This window comes from Onychomys torridus, chromosome 22 (genome assembly GCF_903995425.1).
Source record: "Onychomys torridus chromosome 22, mOncTor1.1, whole genome shotgun sequence".
In the NCBI taxonomy this organism is placed as follows: domain Eukaryota; kingdom Metazoa; phylum Chordata; class Mammalia; order Rodentia; family Cricetidae; genus Onychomys; species Onychomys torridus.
Window position 1 is genome coordinate 17,405,091 of NC_050464.1, and position 21,687 is coordinate 17,426,777.

General features: G+C 51.4%; 1 protein-coding gene across 6 annotated transcripts in view; it reads right to left on the minus strand.

Annotated features, from left to right (window-relative positions):
• The window catches only part of Dtx2 (deltex E3 ubiquitin ligase 2), a 37,156-nt gene that overhangs the window by 8,158 nt on the left and 7,311 nt on the right, over window positions 1–21,687 (minus strand). For 4 of the 6 annotated variants that reach the window (XM_036172266.1, XM_036172262.1, XM_036172263.1 and 1 more), the window contains 4 exons: window positions 13,678–14,020; window positions 11,927–12,563; window positions 8,048–8,095; window positions 2,846–2,949 (listed from right to left, as the gene is read on the minus strand). In XM_036172266.1, the coding sequence (XP_036028159.1) occupies window positions 2,846–2,949; window positions 8,048–8,095; window positions 11,927–12,563; window positions 13,678–13,945 (1,057 nt within the window). In that variant the 5' untranslated portion in view covers window positions 13,946–14,020. The remainder of the gene's footprint in view (window positions 1–2,845; window positions 2,950–8,047; window positions 8,096–11,926; window positions 12,564–13,677; window positions 14,021–21,687) is intronic. The other 2 variants (XM_036172267.1, XM_036172265.1) reach the window with 1 other exon arrangement.

Here is a 21,687-nt window from a genome sequence, read left to right on the forward strand (position 1 = left end):
CACACAGAAACACAAGTCCTCCAGGATCTGAGTCTGGGTCCAAAGCACCTCCTTCCAGGAATGGAGGCCCTGGCTTCTCAGCCACCTTGACAGCACTCTCCTGGTCCTGGGCACAGGCCTGCAGGGCTGGCCCAGCCCTCCCACGTGCCGTTCCTTCCCAGGACAGGCTCCCAGAGAGAGGCACCTGCAGCAGAGCGGCTGCAGAAGGGCTGAGGGGCAGCCAGGGCACAGCTCTCAACTAGGCAGTGAGCCACAGTGGGGACAGGAGCAGAGGCCAGCGGTGGCCGGGCGGCGGGGCTTCGGCAGGCTGGGGATGTGGTGGCCTCTCTCGCTAGGAGGCACCGAAGTGCACAGGAGAGGCTTTCTGGGTGGAGCCACCCAGTTGCCAAGGGCCACCCCATTCCAAGGATGATCCCCACAGAAAGTGGGGGTGCAAGCGGCAGAAGGAGGGAATAGGGATGGACTGGCTTTCCTTCAGAGAACCCCAACACTCCACAGTGACCCACTGACCCGCATCCTGCTCGGGTGTCAAGTGGACAGATGGACCTGTGATGGTTAACACTGTCAACCCGACAGGATCTAAAATCACCTGAGAGACAAAGCATAGGCATGTCGGAGGAGGAGACTTCAGATTAGGATAACCAAGGTGGGAAGGCCTACCCTAACCATGGGCAGCAGCATTTCATGTGGTCTTGGACTGAATAAAAAGGAGCCAGGCAGCTGAGCTCCAGCAGTCAGCTCTCTCTGCCCCGTGACTGTAGGTCATGTGACCAGCTGCCTCACACCCTTGCTGCCATACTTCCGAGGGGCTGCACCCCCTGGGACCATAAACCAAGATGAAAGGCCTCCATCCTTAGCTTGCCTACCAGGTACTCAGCACAACGACAAGGAGTAACTAACACAGCGATGCTTCCTCAGAGCCCAGGCGCTGGGCAGGTGCCCCCCCAGCAGGCAGGCATCACTGTGAACACTGAGGGTGACAGCCACGTACGTCATCGCCACCTCAGCTTCTGTACTGCGCCCCATTTCCCCTCTCTGCACCTAGCCATCGGAGCCCTCAAGCGTGTCTAGCGTGAGCCCCACAGGGTAAGGATGGTGCTGACCCACTCCTGTCTGCCTCGCATCCTGGGCACTTATGTTGGGGGTGTGGTGTGTGTCTGCAGAGGCGCAGAGACATGGCCTGGAACACCACCACCAGCCCCCAGGAACCAAGTCTCAATATTCCTTTCCCATCCAACACAGTGCTCAGCCCTACAACTCCAGTCACGAAACAGCCTCCGTCAGAATGAAGATGCCTGGAAAGGAGTAACCTCTGGGCTGGGGATGTGGCTCAGCTAGCAGGGTGCTCACCTAGCATGCATGACATCCTGAGTTCCATCCTCAATGCTCCCTAAGGTGGGCATGGTGGTGCAACCCTCTAGTTCCAGAGGGCACTGGGTCCCTGGACCTCAGTTACTGAGGGGTGTTAACTGCCATCCGGTGCGTAGGAACCATGCCCAGGTCCTCTACAAGAGCATCAAGTGCTCCTAACTGCTGAGTTACCTCCAGCCTTCCTTCCTCTTCATACACCACACGACTGGCAAGTGACTTCAGAGGTTCCCCCACGACAAGGTGTTATAAAGCACCAGCATGCACGGTCCCAGTCACCTTCCTGGACTCTAAAGGACCTTTTCATGTCCTATCCAGTCTCTCCCACAAAAGCCAAGCCACCCACCCTTCCTGAACACAGCTCTCCTGAAATGGACAGCCACAGCCCAGTACCTCTGGACTGTCCCACCTGTCTATGCCACAGCTACCACCCTGTCCAATGCGTTTGCCAGATTCAGGACACCAATACAACACAAAGGAGCTAAGGGTGTACTGTGTCCTAGTACAAGGTGGGTATAAAATGACTTCAAACCAGACAGGCTTCAGAAGGCTGGGCAAGAAGATCAATACTGAGATTCTATCTCAAAACAAAAACTGTAATCCCAACAACTGTCAGGGGCTGAGGTATCTGGCTCAAGAGTTCCAGGCCTACATGGAATCCCTCTCTCAAACAAAACAAGACCAAATTAGGGCTAAGGATGTAGTTGGTAGAGTGTATGCCTAACATGCCCAAAGCTCTGAGTTTCACCCCCGCACCTCATAAAGCAGGCCCAGCAGTGTCTAGCTTTGTAATCCCGGGGCTGGAGAGGCAGGGACAGTCAGATTCCAGGAGCTGGCTAGTTAGGGAGTCAGCCAGCCTAGCACGACCCTAGAGTCCCAGGCCAACAAGAGACTGATTTGATCTTATAAACCAAGGTGAACAGCTCCTGAAGAACACCACCTGAGGAGGTCCTCTGGATCCCCCCACATGCACACTCACAAAACAAATCAAAAGACAAAATGCCAAGACCTAGGGGCTGGAGAGGCAGCTCAGCTGTTAAAACACTTGAAGAGGATTCAGGTTTGGTTCCCTGCATGCACATGGAAGCTTTTAACTGCCTCTGGTTCTAGTTCCAGGGCATCCGATGCCCTCTTCTGTCCTTTTCAGGAACCTGTACTCATGTGGTAAACATACACACATTCAGGCACATACATATACATAATAAATCATGAAACACACATACACACAAGACCTAACTAAGGCCAAAAGAAATGCTCTAACTATAGTTCAATATAGTACAGTATCCACCAGGCCTAACATCCCCCCAGGGCTGGAGAGGCTCCTAGACTTGCTCCCTGGGAGTACATCTATCACCCCAAAGCGGCACTGATCCCCAAGGAGTCCCTTAGGATTTCCCTGAGGACCCGAGGGTGCCAGGTCCCATCTCCACCATTCCCTCCCCGCTAACCCTGTGGGGCAGTCTGTCAGGACACTTACCTGCAAGCGCCTGCTGGACCCTGCTGGCCTTGGGCATCTGCACGGGCACAGTGGTGGGGGCACTCCCCGGGCTGCTGGAGGAGGGACCGCTGGGGAAGGAGGCACTTGGGGAGAAAAGAGAGCAGACTCAGCGGATGGTAGCCGGCTGGGCAGCAGCGAATCTGCATGCCGGGGGTTCTCTGGCTGCACTTTCTCAGCTGCCTATGGGTGGAGGCCCGCGTGCCATTTCCTCGGGCACTTCAGAAACTCTGAAGAGAAGGTGGCATTCAAGCAGGTTTCAAGTGACTTTTAAAAGGCATTCTGTCACTTTCAAAGTTCCAATAAAAAACGGAATCATTCATTCATACATATACATACATGGAGAGCATCGAGGCCAACGAGATGGCTCAGCACTGTATCTGTGAGCTTCCGACCACTGAGCCTGGCCGCTCTGAGATCAAGAACCAGAACCAGAGGGTGGAAACAGAGAACCAGTTCCTGCAAACTGTCCTCTGACCTGCAGGTGGGCTATGTCACGTGGGCGTCCATACACCCTAAAGAAATATATGCAAAAAAAAAAAACCTACAGAAGGCTCTTTCTTGGCTGGGCATCACGGCACACACTTGTAATCCTAGCACTCAAGAGGCAGAGGAGGAGCTGACAGAACTTTAAGGCCGGCCTGGTCTGCGTTCAGAGTCAGCCAGAGGCCAGCCAAGGCTACATGGGGAGACTGTCTCAACAGAGTCACACAGGAACAAAAACAAAACAGGAACGCTCTGGGGTACCAGAAGAGGCGGGCCACTCTAACAAGCAACAGAGCTCCACACTGCCAGTACAGGACGACCAGTGTCACACACCACGCAACCAGTTAGATCCAATGCTATTTCTGTGGAATTCCTAGCAAAATAAATCCTCAAAATAAAGCTTATGGGTCTGATTTTTTTTTTTTCCCAGAGCTGAGGATCAAACCCAGGGCCTTGCACTTGCTAGGCAAGCGCTCTACCACTGAGCTAAATCCTCAACCCCATAGTTGGTTTTTTGTTTGTTTGTTTTGTTTTTCGAGACAGGGTTTCTCTGTGTAGTTTTGGTGCCTTTCCTGGAACTCACTCTGTAGACCAGGCTAGCCTCGAACTCACAGAGTTCTGCCCGGCTCTGCCTCCCAAGTGCTGGGATTAAAGGCGTGTGCCACCACCACCCGGCGGATTCGATATTTTAGTGAAGTGAGAATACTGGGGATAGAGTGCTTGTCTTGTGTGTAAGGCCCTGGGTTCTATCCTTAGCATTGCAACAAAAGTTAAAATTTAAAGTTTTGTTAAAGATTTATTTTAAATTATATATGTGCGTGCGTGCGTGCGTGTGTGCGTGTGCAAGAGCCTAAGGAGGCCAGAAGAGGGAGCTGGAGTCACAGGCAGTTGAGAGCTGACCAACTTGGGATGCTTGGGAAGCAAACTTGCTGTCCTTTTTAAAAATGGTTGCTGCCTTTTAAGCCCCAGCTGTCTGAATCAGCACCTGCAATCCGCAGCCACCAGCAGCAGTTAGGCCCTAAGGGCGCTAGCCGGAGGGAAATCTGCGTCCTCTGGCTCCAACTCCTTCAAAGCTACGAAGAAGAGGCTGGAGAGATGGCGCAGTGGTTAAGAGCACTGACTGCTCTGCCAGAGGTCCTGAGTTCAAGTCCCAGCAACCACATGGTGGCTCAGAACCACCTGTAATGAGATCTGGCGCCCTCTTCTGGCCTGCAGGGACACATGCAGGCAGACTACTTTTTTACATAATAAATAAATCTTTAAAAAATAAAAATAAATAAAAATAATAAAGCTACGAAGGGAACTTAACTAAACCCCTCCCTCTAAAGAACTCAAGATTCAAAGGTTAAGGTGGAATTAATTCTGCTCTTCAGAGGCTGAATAGCAAGTAGCTCACCTCCTGTCCTTGCTTGAGTTCTCCAAAATGCCATGCTTCTCATCCCTCTTATAAACCCTTTCTCATCTGGCTCCTCCCTACCACTTCCTGTCAGCTAGTTGCTGACATAGCCTTCTGACCGTAGGTGAACTTTATTTAATCAAACACGCCTTTGCATCATTAAACAAACGTTCCAGAACATAAACAAAAGTAATACACCTTGAAATAATATTCTACAGCACAAACTCAGAGACTGTTATCCACTGTGGCGCTCCAGTGCTCATAAAATAAAATGTTAATTGAGAGGTTCAGAACCTGGGGGGATGGCTCAGTGGGTAAATTCTTGCCATGCCAGCATGAGGACCTGAATTTGTATCCTCTGGGCTTGCAGGCCAGCCAGTCTAGCCAATCAGTGAGTTCCAAGTTCACAGAGAGACCCTGTCTCAAAACAAACAAACAAACAAACAAACAAACAAACAAGGAAGGCAGAAGCAGGCGGATCTCTGTGAGTCTGAGGCCAGCTGGTCTACAGAGCAAGTCCCAGGACAGCCAAAATAAAAATAAGTAAATAACGTCAGGTGGTGGCAGCGCACACCTTTTTAATCCCAGCACTTGGGAGGCAGAAGCACATCGATCTCTGTGAGTTTGAGGCCAGCCTGGTCTACAGAGTGAGATCCAGGACAGACTACGTAGAGATACCCTATCTCAAAAGAAAAAAAAAAAAAAAGGCTTTATTTGAATTTCTTGAATGTTCTCTACAAATAAGATAGCCTGGTGTGGTGGATCTTTAAAAAGAAGGTGGGGTGGGGGCTGGAGAGATGGCTCCATAGATCACATGGTAATACCACATGCAAGCCTTTCTGGTTTGGGGCAGAGCTCTTCAAGAACAGCTGGCCTGAGTTCCTGCCAGCTCCTCCTCCTCCCCATGCCTGGGGCCCTCCTGGGCCCTTCCAAGCATCCCTGCCCATGCTGATGATGAAATGTCACAATTACAAAACCTCCCATGTGGTCTCAACTCTGCAGCTCCTCAGGGCCCAGCCCAGAACTTGGAAGGTGTTCAGGCACAGAGGACAGGCACTATCTGGTTCCTGTACAGCCATGGGCATACCAGCTACTGCCTCCAGGGTCTGCCCCAGATCTGCCTCAGAGACAGCCACAGATCACAGAAGTTGCAGGGTGGAAGCTACAGGCAGCTGGTGACCTCATCCAGCTGGGAAGTCACACACCCAACTGGAGCTGGACTGAGGGAGGGCCTCCCACAGGCTCTAGAACACAGCAGTGCTCCATGGCTGGCCTGAGTGACCAGAGGTTTCACTGGCCAGGCAGTAATGGCGCAGCCCTGGTCTAGAGAGTGAGTTCCAGGACAGCCAGGACTGTTACCTAGAGAAACCCTGTCTCAGAAAACCAAAAAAAATAAAAATAAAAAAGGTGTGGAGGGGCTTCCTGTCCCCTCTACTCTCAGCCCAAAAAGAAGGCTGGTTTGGTGGCCGGAGAGATGGCTCAGAGGTTAAGAGTACCAACTGCTCTTCCAGAGGTCCTGAGTTCAAGTCCCAGCAACAACATGGCGGCTCACATCTATCTGTAACTCCAGGATCCAATACCCCCATACAGACATACAAGCACACACCTTTAATCCCAGCACTGGAGAGGCAAAGGCAGGTGGATCTCTGCAGGTTCGAGGCCAGCCTGGTGTACAGAGCAAGTTCTACAAAAGCCAGGACTGTTACACTGAGAAACCCAGTCTCACAAAACCAAAAAAAAAAAAAGGTAAAATAAATTTTAATGAAGAAAAATTCTGGACCTGCAACATACAATGTTCTAATTTCAAAGAGGACAAGAGAGCCCGGGATGCCGGCTGATCCAAAGACCCACAGCAAGGACAGGAGTGAGGCAGAGCCTGTACCCAAAGTTTTAATCACACAGGCGGCAGCGGCGGCGGCCAGACTCCCAGGGCAGCAGTGGTGTGAGAAGAGGCCCTCAGAGAGGCAGCAAGAACAGGGCAGATGCTGCTGGGGCGGCGGCTCATGCCTGTAAGCCCTGAAGTCAGGAGACTAAAGAGGATCGTGAGTTCAAGGCAAATTGAGCTACACACAGTCCAAGGCATCGGGCTACACAGCAAAACCCCGTCTCAAAAAAAAAAAAAAGGAGGGGGGGAGGGGAGAGGGTGGTCGTGACAGGCAGGGTGAGATGGCTTTAGTGGGCAAAGGCACATGCTGCAAGTCTGAGGACCTGAATTGATCCTTAGTACCCACATGATGGAAGGAGAGCCTTCCACGAGCCGTCCGTCCTCTTAGCTCCCCACCTACAGTGTGGTAAGCAAGTACACACTTATGCACACACACACAATACAGGAACAAAACTAATATAAAAACTATATCAAGGGCTGGAAAGATGGTTAAGAGCACTGGCGCTGGGCGGTGGTGGCGCACGCCTTTAACCCCAGCACTCGGGAGGCAGAGCCAGGCGGATTTCTGTGAGTTCGAGGCCAGCCTGGTTGACAGAGCGAGATCCAGGAAAGGTGCAAAGCTACACAGAGAAACCCTGTCTTGAAAAACTAAAAAAAAAGGAGCACTGGCTTCCAGAGGACCCAGATTTGATTCCCAGTACCCATGTGATGGCTCACAACCATCTGTAACTCCATTCCCAGGTAATCCAACACCTTTTTCTGGCCTCCTCAGACATGCACACACACCTACATGTCATATACACATAATTTCAAAATCTTTTTTAAAAACAAGGTGGGCAGGTCCTGAGGTAGGACACCCCAGGTTGACCTCTGGCTTTTATGTGCATGTTCATTATGTCCACAGCACACACACGTGTGCACCCACACACACACACATTTTCGTCTTACCTAAGTTTAAAATCATGTGTGAGGCCACATTCATGGCTATCCTCAGCTAGATGAAGCCTGTGGGGCACAGGCTGGATACACCTGGCTAATGTTTCTAAGCTGCCAGCCCTTGTCACCACCCTCCATCAAAAAACACTAAGCAAGTTGTCCCACCCTGCGTTACAGAGATGGGTGTGAGCATGATACATTCTGGAAAGTGTTCCAGCACCTTCCTGAGAGCGAGCTCGTTTGGATGCCTAAAGGAATAAAACGTCAGCTCCGAGGAAACGCAGTGATATCCAGAAGCTCAGTTACAAACGACACAGCTTTGTCTGCAGTGCTGTTCCCAGGGGGAACGGCTAGTCTCACCTAGACTGAGCAAAGGGACAGGAAACCACACATGTTGTAAAAACAAAAACAGAAGAAGGGTAGGAGACTTCACAAAAGCCTGGGCCATCGCTGGCTCAGTCAGGGGACTGCAAACTCTCACCCAATGCTGCTGACTCTCCCTTGCCTCGGAGACCTGGTACCACAGCCCCTGGGGAGAAAAAGGGGCCAAATGTTTGCATTTCTCCAGTGCCGGCTGGGGAAGAGATCAGGGGGTTAGTTAAGCCCATGGCTCTATAACCCATCCAAGCAGAGTGCTTGAGGAAGGCCACAGAATAAATTACGTATGGAAGGCTGGCCACATGCCACCAAGCCTGAGGACCTGAGTGCAATTCCCAGGATCTCCTTGGTGGAAACAGAACTGACTCCAGTAGGCTGTTCTGACCTTCACAAGCACACACCAACCCTCCCACACATACAATACATACATGTAATTTTTTTTCTTTTTTCTTTCTTTCTTTTTTTTTTTTTTTTTTTGGTTTTTCAAGACAAGGTTTCTCTGTGTAGTTTGGTGCCTGTCCTGAATCTCGCTCTGTAGCCCAGGCTGGCCTCGAATTTACAGAGATCTGCCTGGCTGCTCTGTCTCCCCAGTGCTGGGATGTGCGCCACCACAGCCCGGCCATGTAATTTTTTTTTTCTAATTTAAAGAGATATGAGTGAACACTTGCTTGTTCAGACTGGATAGGTCCCTGAAAGTGAAAGGACACCCTTCCCAGCTCCTGAAAAGCCTGAGGAAACATGGATGCACACAGTGACTTGTGCCCAAGGCAGCCAGCTTGCTCTGAGGCTGCCCAACCAACACGGCAGGCTGGCCCAGTTCCTCCTGGCTCCTGCCACTGGGCAAGTAGTGACAGGCAACGCTTGTCCAGCAGCAACAAGCTGGCCCAGTGACCTCCTCCATCACACCCCTGGCCTGCCAGGGTCCTAGCAGTGTCTACATGCCTGCAAATGGGGAGAGACCCCAACCAACAGGAGTCCCACACTAGGAGGAAAGATCCAAGACTTACTAAATCTGACTCGCCCGAGTCGTCCCATCCCCCTCGCCCCCCAGGACGTGGAGGCTCACTATACTCCGGCCACTCATGAGCTGAGGGAGTCAGAGTCTGAGGACAGCCTGAGCTCCACAGTCAGTTCCAGGCTAAAGAGTGAGACACTGCTTGGGGGAGGGTGGGGAGAAAAAGAGCGGGAAGGAAGAGAAGCAAAGAGGAGAGGGAAGACAGGAAAAGAGGGTGGTATACCTCAGACTAACTCCTAACAAGGCTGACCCTCGGCTTCGGTGCTCCAGGCTGCTCACAGGACCCCATTCCCTCAAAGACCGACCCCACACACTAAGGGTGAGTGACATGAGAGAGGACACCCATGGAGCCCCGCAGGTTCATGTCCATGTGAGAGCCTGCAAAGGGACAGTGACACTTGTCTGGACTCCCAATTCCCAGAAGAGATACACATACCCAGCTCTAGAGAAGACACCCTGGAAGACCTGTTCCTGGCCCTCTACTCTCCCTGGTCTAGCAGGCCCTGCTCCCTGCACACTCAGGCCAGCTTCAATGCTGCTCTACGTGCCCCACGCAACTGCTTTTCTAAACGGGTGCTGGCAGGCACCCAGGCATCAAGCTGGGCAGACAGTATACTGCTGAGCCACACCCCAGCCCCTCACTGGGGGATTCTAGGCAGGGGCTCTACCACTGAGCCACACCCCAGCCCCTCACTGGGGGATTCTAGGCAGGTGCTCTACCACTGAGCCACACCCCAGCCCCTCACTGGGGGATTCTAGGCAGGTGCTCTATCACTGAGCCACACTCCAGCCCCTCACTAGGGGATTCTAGGCAGGGGCTCTACCACAGAGCCACACCCCAGCCCCTCACTAGGGATTCTAGGCAGGTGCTCTATCACTGAGTCACACACCAGCCCCTCACTGTGGGATTCTAGGCAGGTGCTCTATCACTGAGTCACACACCAGCCCCTCACTGAGGGATTCTAGGCAGGTGCTCTCCCACTGAGCCTTGCCCCAGCATAGAGGATTCTAGGCAGCATTCTAGCACTGAGCCGCATCTGCAGGTCCCCATCTGAAGACTCTAGGCAGACATCCCTGATGTCTACCCCTGCCCATGTCACACCCACGAAGAAGAAAACTTCCCCAGGTAACACAGACCTGGCAGCTCATGTTTAAGTGGGTTTTAGAGAACACTACTAGCTTCTGTAAGATACCTGTGTATGCCCGCACTCCGCTGCCCCTTGGGTGGAGGTGCTGGGGATGGATTGCCTAACACACAGGAGGAGGAAATAGGAGGAGGAAGAATTCAGGCCAGCCCGGAATACAAAGGGAGATTTTTTTTTTCTAAAAACAAAACATAATAAAGAAAAGCATAAAACACCAGAGCCAGTGACATGGTTCAGTGGGTAAAGGAGACAGCCATCAAGCCTGATGACCCGAGCTCAATCCAGACCCACGTGGCAGGAAAGAACCAACGCACACGAGTTTTCCTCCAACTCTGCACAAGCACTGTGATACCTACACCCACTCACCCAAAGAAAAGGTAATAATATAATTTTTAAAAATACTACCTGACTTGGGGGCTGGAGACATGGCTCAGTGGTTAAAAGCACTGTCTGCTCTTCCATAGGACCCAGGTTCAATCCTCAGCCCCCACATGGTGGCTCACAACCATCTGTAACTCCAGTTCTAGGGGATCTGACATCATCTTCTGGCACCAGGCATGCATGGACGCAGACATACATATAGGCAAAGTACCAACACATATGAAAACAAAACCAACCACCACACAATGAACTAGAAACACACCACCTGGTGTGGTCGGCCTCTGACGTCACCATCTTTCTCAGGAGCTATACCCTACCCCCTCCACCTTTCTACGCCCCTGGGCTCCTCTGAACTAAACTGTGGGCTCAGGGTTACAGGTACAGATGCTGTTTCCACCTCATATCTGCACTGCCTGGCACTTGGCACGAGTCAGCGAGTACTCATTTATTCAAAGAGTCCTCAATTGGGCAGCAGTGGCGCACACCTTTAATCTCAGCACTTGGGAGGAAGGGTCAGATGTATCGATCTCTGTGAGTTCGAGGCCAGCATGGTCTAGAGCAAGTTCCAGGACAACCAGGGCTATATAGAGAAACCCTGTCTCAAAAAACCAAACAAGCCAGGCAGTGGTGAAGCACGCCTTTAATCCCAGCACTAGGGAGGCAGAGCCAGGCGAAATCTCTGCGAGTTCGAGGCAAGCCTGGTCTCCAGAGCAAGATCCAGGACAGGCTCCAAAACTACTGAGAAACCTCATCTCAAAAAAAAAAAAAAAGAAAGAAAGAAAGAAAACAGGAATGTTAAAGCGTCCTCAGGGTGCAGAGCCCCTCAGGCAGTCCACAAGCCCTGGCAAAGGTCTACTGTACCTTACCACCCGAGAATGAAATGATTGTTGAGCAGTGGGTAATGCTCCTATGGCCTACCATCCCAGCACCGAGGCTGCGGCAGAAAGCTTGTTCCAAGTTCAAGGACAGCCCCAGCTACATAATGAGTTCTGGGTCAGCCTGGGCTACAGAATGAGTCTGTTTTGAAAAAACAAAGAGTTGGGGCTGTGGTTAGTTGGTGAACTGCTTGCCTGGTAGGCACAAAGCCTTGGGTTTGATCCGCTAGCACATGAGAGGTAGAGAAAGACAGGAGGACCAGAAGTTTGAGATCATCCTCTCTATATAGGGAATTTTTAGGCCAATCTGACCTACACGAGACCCTGTTATTTAAAATTTAAAAAATTTACAAAAATGAAAGATTGCTGACCTCAGGCTACCAGGACTCAGCGATCAAAGTGCCATGGCTTGGCAGCTCCATGGGGTGCCATACTGGAAAACCAAGGAGCCTCAGCACACATGTGGACTTGCAAGGACAACACCCCAGGGACAAGCAGGCATGTAGGTGCAAGGCTGAGGGAGAGGCTTTCCACATGGGTAAAAGTGAAGTTCGCACTGGAGGTACCTGGCTCCACTGGAGGCGGACGGTCCTCTGGGCAGGAGCTGTGGGCCCAGGCGGGAGAGGCTGGGGTGAAACACGGACTGGACGCCAGGAACGGGAGGGGCTGTGCCCCAGGGGTTGGTGGTGTTCAGCCTGGGTGCAGACCTGGCCCCAGACAGCGAAGGTTTATTGTATGGGGCAAAGGCCTGGTGGGCCCCAAAAACAGTGGCGGTCCGGTGGGGTGCTTGGGGGGCAGGATATGCAGGCAGGTTGGTCATGGAGTGGCGGTAGCGACCTGACACAGGGCCAGTCCCACTACCATGGAGGCACTGTTGGCAAGAGCAGACGAGTCCCGAGTGGCCTGGGGGTGCGATGATTGAAGTCACCGGGTACACCGGCCCCACCTGGCGTCGCACACTCCGGCAGAAGCTGGACGTCTTGTTGGTCTGTGTTAGGGTGGCATAGTTGACTGTGTAGTTATAGCCCAGCGGGGCCAAGTCCACGACCTGGACGCCCCGGGCGACCTGCTGCTCCAGATAGTCACAGACACTAGCTTCATAGGCTATCCAAGATCCGTCATCACCCAGCCACTCCCAGATGATGCCCTGGCCTGGGGCAGAATTCTGTGAGAACAGGTGCCTGCGCACAGACCTCATGGTGCCTGTGGAGAAGGATCAAGACTCATAAGTAAAAACACTCCTGCTACTTCACACACTGACACTACAGGAGTACACCACCACACCCACCTTTCTGTGGACATGCGTGTGTATCCATGTGTGCATACATCTGTGGCTCGTGTGCCTGTGTGTGTGCATCTGTCTATGGAAGGTGTTTAACAGTGGTCTGTCCAGGGTGTGTGTGTGTCATGTTTGAGTATGTTGGTGTCTGTGTATATGTCTGTACATGTCTGTATATGCACCTATTGTCTGCATGTGTCTGTGGTATATGTATGGTATGTCTGAGGTTCATGTACGTCTATGTGTGCATCTATGTCTGCTTATGTATGTCTCCATGTCTGTGCGTGTCTGTGTTGCTGAAGATGGACCCCAGGGACCTCATACATTCCAGGGATGTGTTCTACCACTAAGCTACATCCCCAGCCTCAGCCCCGCTCCCGCCCCCCCCCCCCCGCCCCCCAGTAATTCAACGTCATCATTGTAGGTGTATGGTCACACTGCTATCTGACTCAGGGACTGGCACTCTACTCTGTCCAGATTTCACTGTGGGGGACAGAGGCTCACAAGGCAAAGAGCACCAAAGGACCAAGTCACAGAGCAAGGGCTCACCCTCTACGGCAAGAGAGGCTAGCAGCTTCCTTGTCAAACACGGCTCACACTCAATAAGGCTTTTTCTTTTCCCTCCCCTTGAGACAGTTTAGTCCCAAACTCTTATAAATCCTCCATCTGCAGCCTCCCAAGGCAAGCTCACAGGCAAGCTCCCCAAGACTCTGTCAACTACCATGGCACCCTAAATCCACGTCAGCCATCCTGATGAAGGAGGAAGGAGCCAGGAGCGCCTCCGCGTGAGTTCCCAGCACATCTGCCACTACTGCTGGGTCTATGCAGTGCTAGGCTAGAACCCAGAGCTTCTTGTATGCTAGGTAGCAAGCACTCCCAGCCCTGGAAGCTATTATTGATTACAGGACCCTTCTATCAGGTGTGTTCATGCCAAGAGCAGGTAGGGATGGAAGGTGTGTCAGTCACAACCATAACCTAAAACCTATCACGGTAGCCGGCCCAAAGCCAAGCAGTGTGCCAGAGGCAGAAGGGTCTTACCAGTATCCTGGCGGAACTGAGTCCAGCTGGGGAGGTCGATGATGTAAGGGGCCAGTGAGGGGTCAGCTTGGCCTAAAGGGATGCTGTGGGCCAGGCTCCCTAGTCCAAAACGCTGGCCCTTCTGCTGGGCAAACTGTTGCTCAATGAAGGAGCAGACAGTGGCACTGTAGGGGTGCCAAGTGCCAAGCCCATCCTGCCATTCCCACACAGCCACCACCACAGGGCTAGGGAACACCTGTGGCAGAGACGAGCTTGGGGCCATGGCCATCTTCTGCTTTCCCTGAAGACTTCAGACCACTCTGGGTTGCAGGCTCAGGTTCATTGCCCAGCACCTCCAGGGAACCTGGGAATAAGACACAGCAGTTACTTACACGCATCGGGAGCCTAGTCAGGCAGCTAAAACCAACTTTCCTATACCACCCTCAGAGTACCACGAACCAACTCTTGACCCCCATCTCTGCTCCAGCAGACAGGGTAGTTAAAAGACATTCCATTTATTTACCCCTACTTCAGCAAACACTCCAGAATAGGGAGCAGAGTGAAAGGGGCGTGCTGATCGCTACCCAGTCATCACCTTCTGATTCAACCACTTTCAGCTCAGAGTTTTCCTTCCTTCCTTTCTCCACACGAGGGAACGGAATGTAAGACCTGCACACGCCACACATCCTTGCTCCTATCTGCTCTATTGCTGAGCCACACCTCCCAGTCATAAATGAGGAATTCTCAGCAGATGCTCTACTGCTGAGCCATGCCCCTGGGACTCAGTGTATTTGTGAGTCACCCCAAGTCTTTGTGGAGAAGGCCATGATGACCCTCTGTACCTTTGTGTGAGAGCCCTACAGCTGTGAGGTGGAGTAACACCTGCCGCACTGTCCTCTCAGATGTTCCGAGGCCCAGGAACAAGGACTCCAGGACACCCTGGGGCAGGAGCTTAGGTGGGACTTACACACAGGTAATGAATGGGTCATGGATAGGAACAGTTTGCTATATAATCTAAGGATCCAGGTTTAAACCCACAGAACCCACAGAAGAGCTGGGCAGGCTACCTGTATCTGTAACCCCAGTCAGGACCAGTCTGGCCCAAACAGCAAGCTTCAGGCTCAGGAAGAGTCCCTGTCTCCTAACAGTATGGTGGAAAATGAAAACAAGACACCCTAATCCTCCTCTGACCTCTGCATGCACACATGCACACATGTGCATATACCACACAAAACCAATCCCAAAACAAAACAAGCAGCTGAGGGACTATCGCTGACCACAAGAAACCCTAGGTAAGAAACTAAAGTGTCCCTTGGCTGTCCCCACAGCCCTGCCTGTACTGTGCTTTGCTCCGCAGCTAACTGGCTTCTGTTTACCCCCAGAGACATTCTGCTCCTCCTTCCACTCCATCTTCTCCAGATACTTACATCCTTCATGCTCAACTTGTGTGATTAAGGGGGTGGGGCTCTGTGGTAGACTGCCTGCCTAGAATCTCCCAGTGTCACATGAGCTCTGACCCCCCACACATCCCAACCAGAACCCTACTGAACGGGAACACACACAGGCATAATCCTGCCCTGTGTCTTCCTACCCCACCAGACAACAACAGCCCAGTGCCCTGTTCACAGCATAGGGCCAGCACCCAGCAGGCATGATTCCATGCACACGATCTTAAAACAGCTGGAGACATCAGGCAGTGACATCACGATGTGCCCACAGCTGTCTCACGAGAGACCTGCCAGGGCACAGTTCTGTGTTCTCACACCTGCACCAGCTCTTGGCCCCTGAACTGAACCAGCTCCCCAAGCTCACGCCAAGCTCCTCCCGGTTTCTCAGGTGGGAACTGAAACCTGCTCAGTCATATGGCAACAGACACTGGAGCTTCTAGACTCTGTGACCCTTCAAAGCTTCCAGAGGGCCAAGGCCATGGTCCTAGAAGGGACAAAACAGAGGCAGAGGCTCTGAAGTCTCTAGAAGCCCTACTCACTCAGTGTGCGTGCATTCGTTTAGAACATGGAGATGTTGACATTTACGTTAAGTGATTTTCATAGGAACTAAGTCATGCAGTATAGAGCACCCACACACACACACCCTGGTCTGGTGTGGTGACAGATGCCTGTAAAGCCCAGCACGTTGGAGGCCGAGGCAGGAAGAATGTGAGTTCAAGATTGGCCTGGACTATATAGGGACTGTGGAAAAAAAGAAAAAGAAAAAGAAAAGAGAGAGAGAGAGAGAAAGAGAAGACAAGAAAAGAAAAAAGAAAAGTTATGTTATGTTACTTTAAGGGCTGTCACAATGGCTCAGTGGGTGAAGTGTTTGCAATGCACACAAGAGGACTTGAGTTCAGATGCCCAGAATCCATGCAAAACAGTGTGCCCAGAACCCAGGCCTGGAGGGGCACAAAAGGCAGATTCAGCTGGCCAGCCAGCCTAACTGAAATGAGACAGAGGAGAGCTCCAGGTTCAGGGAGAGACATTGCCTCAAAAAATAAGGTGGGGGAAAGAAGTAAGACACCGTGACATCCATTTCTGGTCTCCATATGCACCCTCACAGGAGAGTGTACCTGACACACAACACAAAAACACAGATGGATGTAGTGGAACACAGGAGGGTCAGAAGTTCAAAGCCAGCCTGGGTTACATGAGAGGATGCTTCCAACAAGCCAACCAACACTTAACTTCTAGGTGTCCACCCAGCACCAGGCTTAAAGCAGCCTGCAGACGCAGGCTTTGGCCTTTTCTACTGTTTACTCACCTGCACATCCTTCAAGTGGCAAAGGGAAGGGAGACCACAGCATGCAAACACAGGCAGTGAACCAGGCCTGTGAGAACATGAGCCTAATTCTGGGTGCCAGGCTGCCACCAAGCCATCAAGGCCTCCAACAAAGGCCCAGAAACTGCCTGGGATGAGACCTGGGGTGCTCTGAGCGAGGCTGGCTCAGCTCAGAATCTACAATTAAAAGTGCCTATAACCTAGCCTACACATAAACCAGACGGTTGATTTCAGAGCCTATGACTCCCAAGATGTCACTCATGGCTTAGGCAGCCAGGGCCTACAGCATCATCGGCTCACAGGTATGTTCCAACATGTCTGTCCATCCCCAGATCAACCAACTCACAGAGCTCTGCACTACATCCAAGGGCACAATCAGTGATGCTGGTTCCAGCTTTCCATGAAGGTGTGAGGCCACAGATCCACCACCACAACCACAGCTGGCCAGGCCCCCCTCATAACAAGCTTTCCATCTTTGGGACCTCATGCCCAGCCACAGTTGACTCTAGCAAGTTCCAGAAGATCCCAAGCCGTTCCCAGCTTCCAGCCATTGATTCTGCTGGTGTCTGGCTGAGCAAGCATGCGAATCTTTCTACTCCACTGAGCCCTCTGGCCCACACTGTCACAAGGCAGTGATGCCACCCTCCTGTCCTCTTTAGCCCAGAAGCCACAATCAATCCAGCAGACCTGCATGTCCTAGAGTCAGTCTCTTTGAGGGGACAGCTGCCACTGACTCCAACATGACACAACAGAACCTCAAATGTCCTTCAACAAAGAGGGTCTGAAACCCCAGGACCAATGAGGGGAGAGAGGGCTAGTGAGATGGCTGAACAGGTGGGTAGGGAAGTACCACTAAGCCTGGCTCTTGAGTTTTCTTTTTCTGTTTTTTTTAAAGATGTATTTATTTATTATGTACACAGAAGAGGGTGCCAGATCTCATTACAGATGGTTGTGAGCCACCATGTGGTTGCTGGGAATTGAACTCAGGACCTCTGGCAGAGCAGTCGGTGCTCCCAACCTCTGAGCCATCTCTCCAGCCCTGGCTCTTGAGTTTTATCCCCAGGACCCACATGATAGAAAAGGACTCCTGCAGGTTGCCCTCTGACCCTCACCCACAAGCCGTGACACACGCACATACTAAAAATATGGTAAAAATATAGGGGAGACCCACCTACTCTAGGGCCTGGCCTTTGAGCCAAAGCCTAGACATGCCCAGCAGCTGGAACCCTGCATCACGCACACTGTGCCCAGTGTCGATGTGCCCATTCTCTACCACAGCCCAGCCAGCACCAAGCTGCTCTTCAAAAACCTAATTTGTTTCAGCACCTAATGGTAGGGCCATTTAGGGGCTATTCTTTTTTTTTTTTTTAATGCCAAATGCCGTTTATTGAAGGAGGGAGGAGGTCTTAAATACAGGCTTACAGCACAATGGGAGAACCCCGGAGGGCAGAAGTTCGCTTCTGATGTTTTAGAATCTTGCTTTTAGGCTGTTAACGTAGGGGCTATTCTTAATTATGGAAATTACACTAATTGGCTGTGGGGAAAAGCCTCAATCTGGAAACAATATAAGCACCCTACAGTGTGGGAAGTTCTTTTAATACTGGAGATGGCACCCAAGGCTGCCACTGAACTAAGTACCACCAGCCCTAATATAGGTTTTTTAAAGACAGGATCTGGCCTCATAGCCCAAACTGACCTGGAAATCCAATCAATTCTCTTGTTTTGACTCCAAGTGATGTTATAGGCATGACTCATGACGTCTAGTTCTTTTACAATTTTATTATGTGTTTCTAATTGTGTGCCACGATGAGTTCAGGTACCTGCAGAGGCTTCAGACACCCCTGGAGCTGGAATTACAGGTAGCTGTGAGCTGGGCTAGGAACCAGATCCTCTGGAAAAGCAGCAGGTACTCTTAACAGCCGAGCATCTCTAGCCCCTTGTTTTATAAGACAGTCTGGCTCTACAGTCAGGCCGGCCTGGAACTCTAGACAATCCTCCTGCTTCAGCCTCCTAAGAGCTGGGATTATAGGCCTGAGCTCCCACGTGCAGCCAACCCTGCCCACTTCATCCTGAAAGCTGTTTGCTAAGCTGGCTCTCTGAGTTCTGGTACTTTCCAAGAAACATGGGTCTGAAACTCCACACCCAACCAGCTGACAGTTACAGTCAGCAGACAGAGACCTGAAAGATATCTCAGAGGCTGGGAAAGCCTCTCCAAGTCAGATCCTGAGTACAAATCTAACGAAGAAAATTCTCTTATTAGAAAATCTGACTTAAAAAAATGGGGGCTGTTGAGAAGACCCAAGTTTGATCCCTGAGATCCACATGGGGGGGGGGGTGAGAGAGAGTGAGTGAGTGAGTGAGAGAGCAGATTCCTGCAAGCCATCCTCTGACCTCACATCTGTGCACACACAAAGCATACATACACATACAATAAATAAGAATGGAATATTGCCAGGCAGTAGTGGTGCCTTTAATCCCAGCACTCGGGAGGCAGAGCCATGCGGATCTCTGTGAGTTCGAGGCCAGCCTGGTCTACAGAGAGAGATCCAGGAAAGGTGCAAAACAACACACAGAAGCCTTGTCTCGAACCCCACCCCCCAAAAAAGGAATTTTTTTTCAACAGTGTAAGGCACTGCCTACCATGCACACAGCCCTGGCTTTCAACCCTAACACCAGACCACACCAAACTAAACCACAAAATTAAAAGTGGGCGCTGAAGGGACTGAAGAGAGGTTCGGAGCACCGGCTGCTCTTCCAGAGGTCCCAGGTTTGATTCCCAGCACCCACATGGCAGCTCACAACTATCTGTAACTGATAGTTGCAAGGGATTCAATGCCCTTTTCTGGTCTCTATGGGAACTGGGCATGCACACGGTGCAGATACATGCAGGCAAAACACCCATACAAGCCAGGCAGTGCTGGTGCACACTTTCAATCCCGGCACCCAGGAGGCAGAGGGCAGGAAGATCTCTGAGTTCAAGGCCAACCTGGTCTACAGAGTGAGTTCCAGGACAGACAAGGCTATATAGAGAAATCTTGTCTCAAAAAAAAAACAAACAAAAAACAAAAAACATCCATTTTATATATATATTTTTTTTCTTTTTGTTTTGTTTTGTTTTTGTTTTTTGTTTTGTTTTGTTTTTTTGGAGACAGGATTTCTCTGTATAGTTTTGGTGTCTATCCTGGATCTCGCTCTGTAGACCAGGCTGGCCTCGAACTCACAGAGATCCACCTGGCTCTGTCTCCCAAGTGCTGGGATTAAAGTCATGTGCCACTGCCGGAGGCCAAAATAATTTTTAAAAATTGGTACTGAGAATAAAACCCAGATACTCATATGTTAAGCATGCAATCTGCTGGTGAAACATACCTATCCTCAGCTGTCACTTTTTCACATTTTCTAAAGTAAGAAAGTATCAGTTTCCTACTTAATAAATACAAAATAAAGTATCACCTGAGGCTGAAGAAATGGTTAGTTAGGTGAGAACAATTGCTCTGCAACCGTGAGGACCAAAGTTTGAACCCCTAACACTCTTGTAAAAAAGCTGTGAGTGGGGGTTGGGGATTTAGCTCAGTGGCAGAGCGCTTGCCTTAGCAAACGCAAGGCCCTGGGTTCGATCCTTAGCGCCACAAGAAAAAAAAAAAAAAAGAGCTGTGCACGGCTGTGCACGTCAGTAACCCCAGCACTGGGGGCAGACACTGGCGATGCAGAGCTCCTGGGAGCCGGCTGGCTGGAAGACACAAGCTCCCCATTCGGTCAATGGCCCTGTCTCAAGGGAGTAAATGCAGCAGAGAGCAGTGTCAGAAGACACCTGACATCCTAGTCTAACTTCCCCATCCACACCCAGGCACGTGTACCCCCAGTCAGTGTCTCTGTCTCTCTCTCACACACACACAACCTAAAAGTGTTTTTCCATCTCTTTACCACAACACACACTGCTACAGACACATCTCGGTGACAGAGCACTTACCTGAAATGTCTAACACTTTTAGAAGGTCAAACTCACACCAAACCAAGCCAATGCCACTACCTCTGTTGTTCAAGATCATTCATTACTGGGCACAGCTGCTACTAGCCGGGTGGGGCTTCAGTAACAGGGGCCTGATCAACTCATTACAGCGATTCCCTGTCAACACACACACCCCATCCCTGACCTTCAGAAAAAACAAGCCACCCGGGTGTTGGGTGTCACCTGAGGGTTACAATCGTCCTGTGATTGCAGACCTACAATCCTCCTATTTTACTCTTGTGCAGTGGGTCAGACCCAGTGACCCGACTGGTCTGCAACTTACTATGAAGCAGAGGGCTTTGAAGTCCTAATCTTCCTGCCTCCGCCCCCAAGGACTGGTATGACAGGCATACCCAAGAGCTGAGAGGTAGAGCATCTGCCTATCATACACAAGGCCCTGAGTTCTACACTTAACACAGAACAAAAGATAGCAAAGAAAAAACAAACAAACAAACAGAAAACCGGTAGCAAGCTGCTTGAACTAAAGAAGCTGCTCCAATAGTGCCCAACTATGCAGCGGGATCTGTAGTTAGAAGCCAACCTGGGATACAGGAGGCCCTGCAGCTGCTCAAGGGTACCACAGTTCCCATGACTGTCCAGGATTAGGAGAAATAGGAAACCTCCTGCCAACACCAAAAGCAAATATTTCAGATTGTTCCAGTTACAAATCTGCTGCCATGAGACAAAAAAAGTTTATAAACTAACAGGAGTAACTGCATTCCAGTAACAGCTCAAGTGGTTCAGTGGTAGAGCACCTGCCTAGAATCCCCCAGTGAGGGGCTGGGGTGCGGCTCAGTGGTAGAGCACCTGCCTAGAATCCCCCAGTGAGGGGCTGGGGTGTGGCTCAGTGGTAGAGCACCTGCCTAGAATCCCCCAGTGAGGGGCTGGGGGTGTGGTTCAGTGGTAGAGCCCCTGCCTAGAATCCCCCAGTGAGGGGCTGGGGTGTGGCTCTGTGGTAGAGCCCCTGCCTAGAATCCCCCAGTGAGGGGCTGGGGGTGTGGTTCAGTGGTAGAGCACCTGCCTAGAATCCTCCAGTGAGGGGCTGGGGTGTGGCTCTGTGGTAGAGCCCCTGCCTAGAATCCCCCAGTGAGGGGCTGGGGTGTGGCTCAGTGGTAGAGCACCTGCCTAGAATCCCCCAGTGAGGGGCTGAGGTGTGGCTCAGTGGTAGAGCACTTGCCTAGAATCCCCCAGTGAGGGACTGGGGTGTAGCTCAGTGGTAGAGCCCCTGCCTAGAGTCCCGCAGTGAGGGGCTG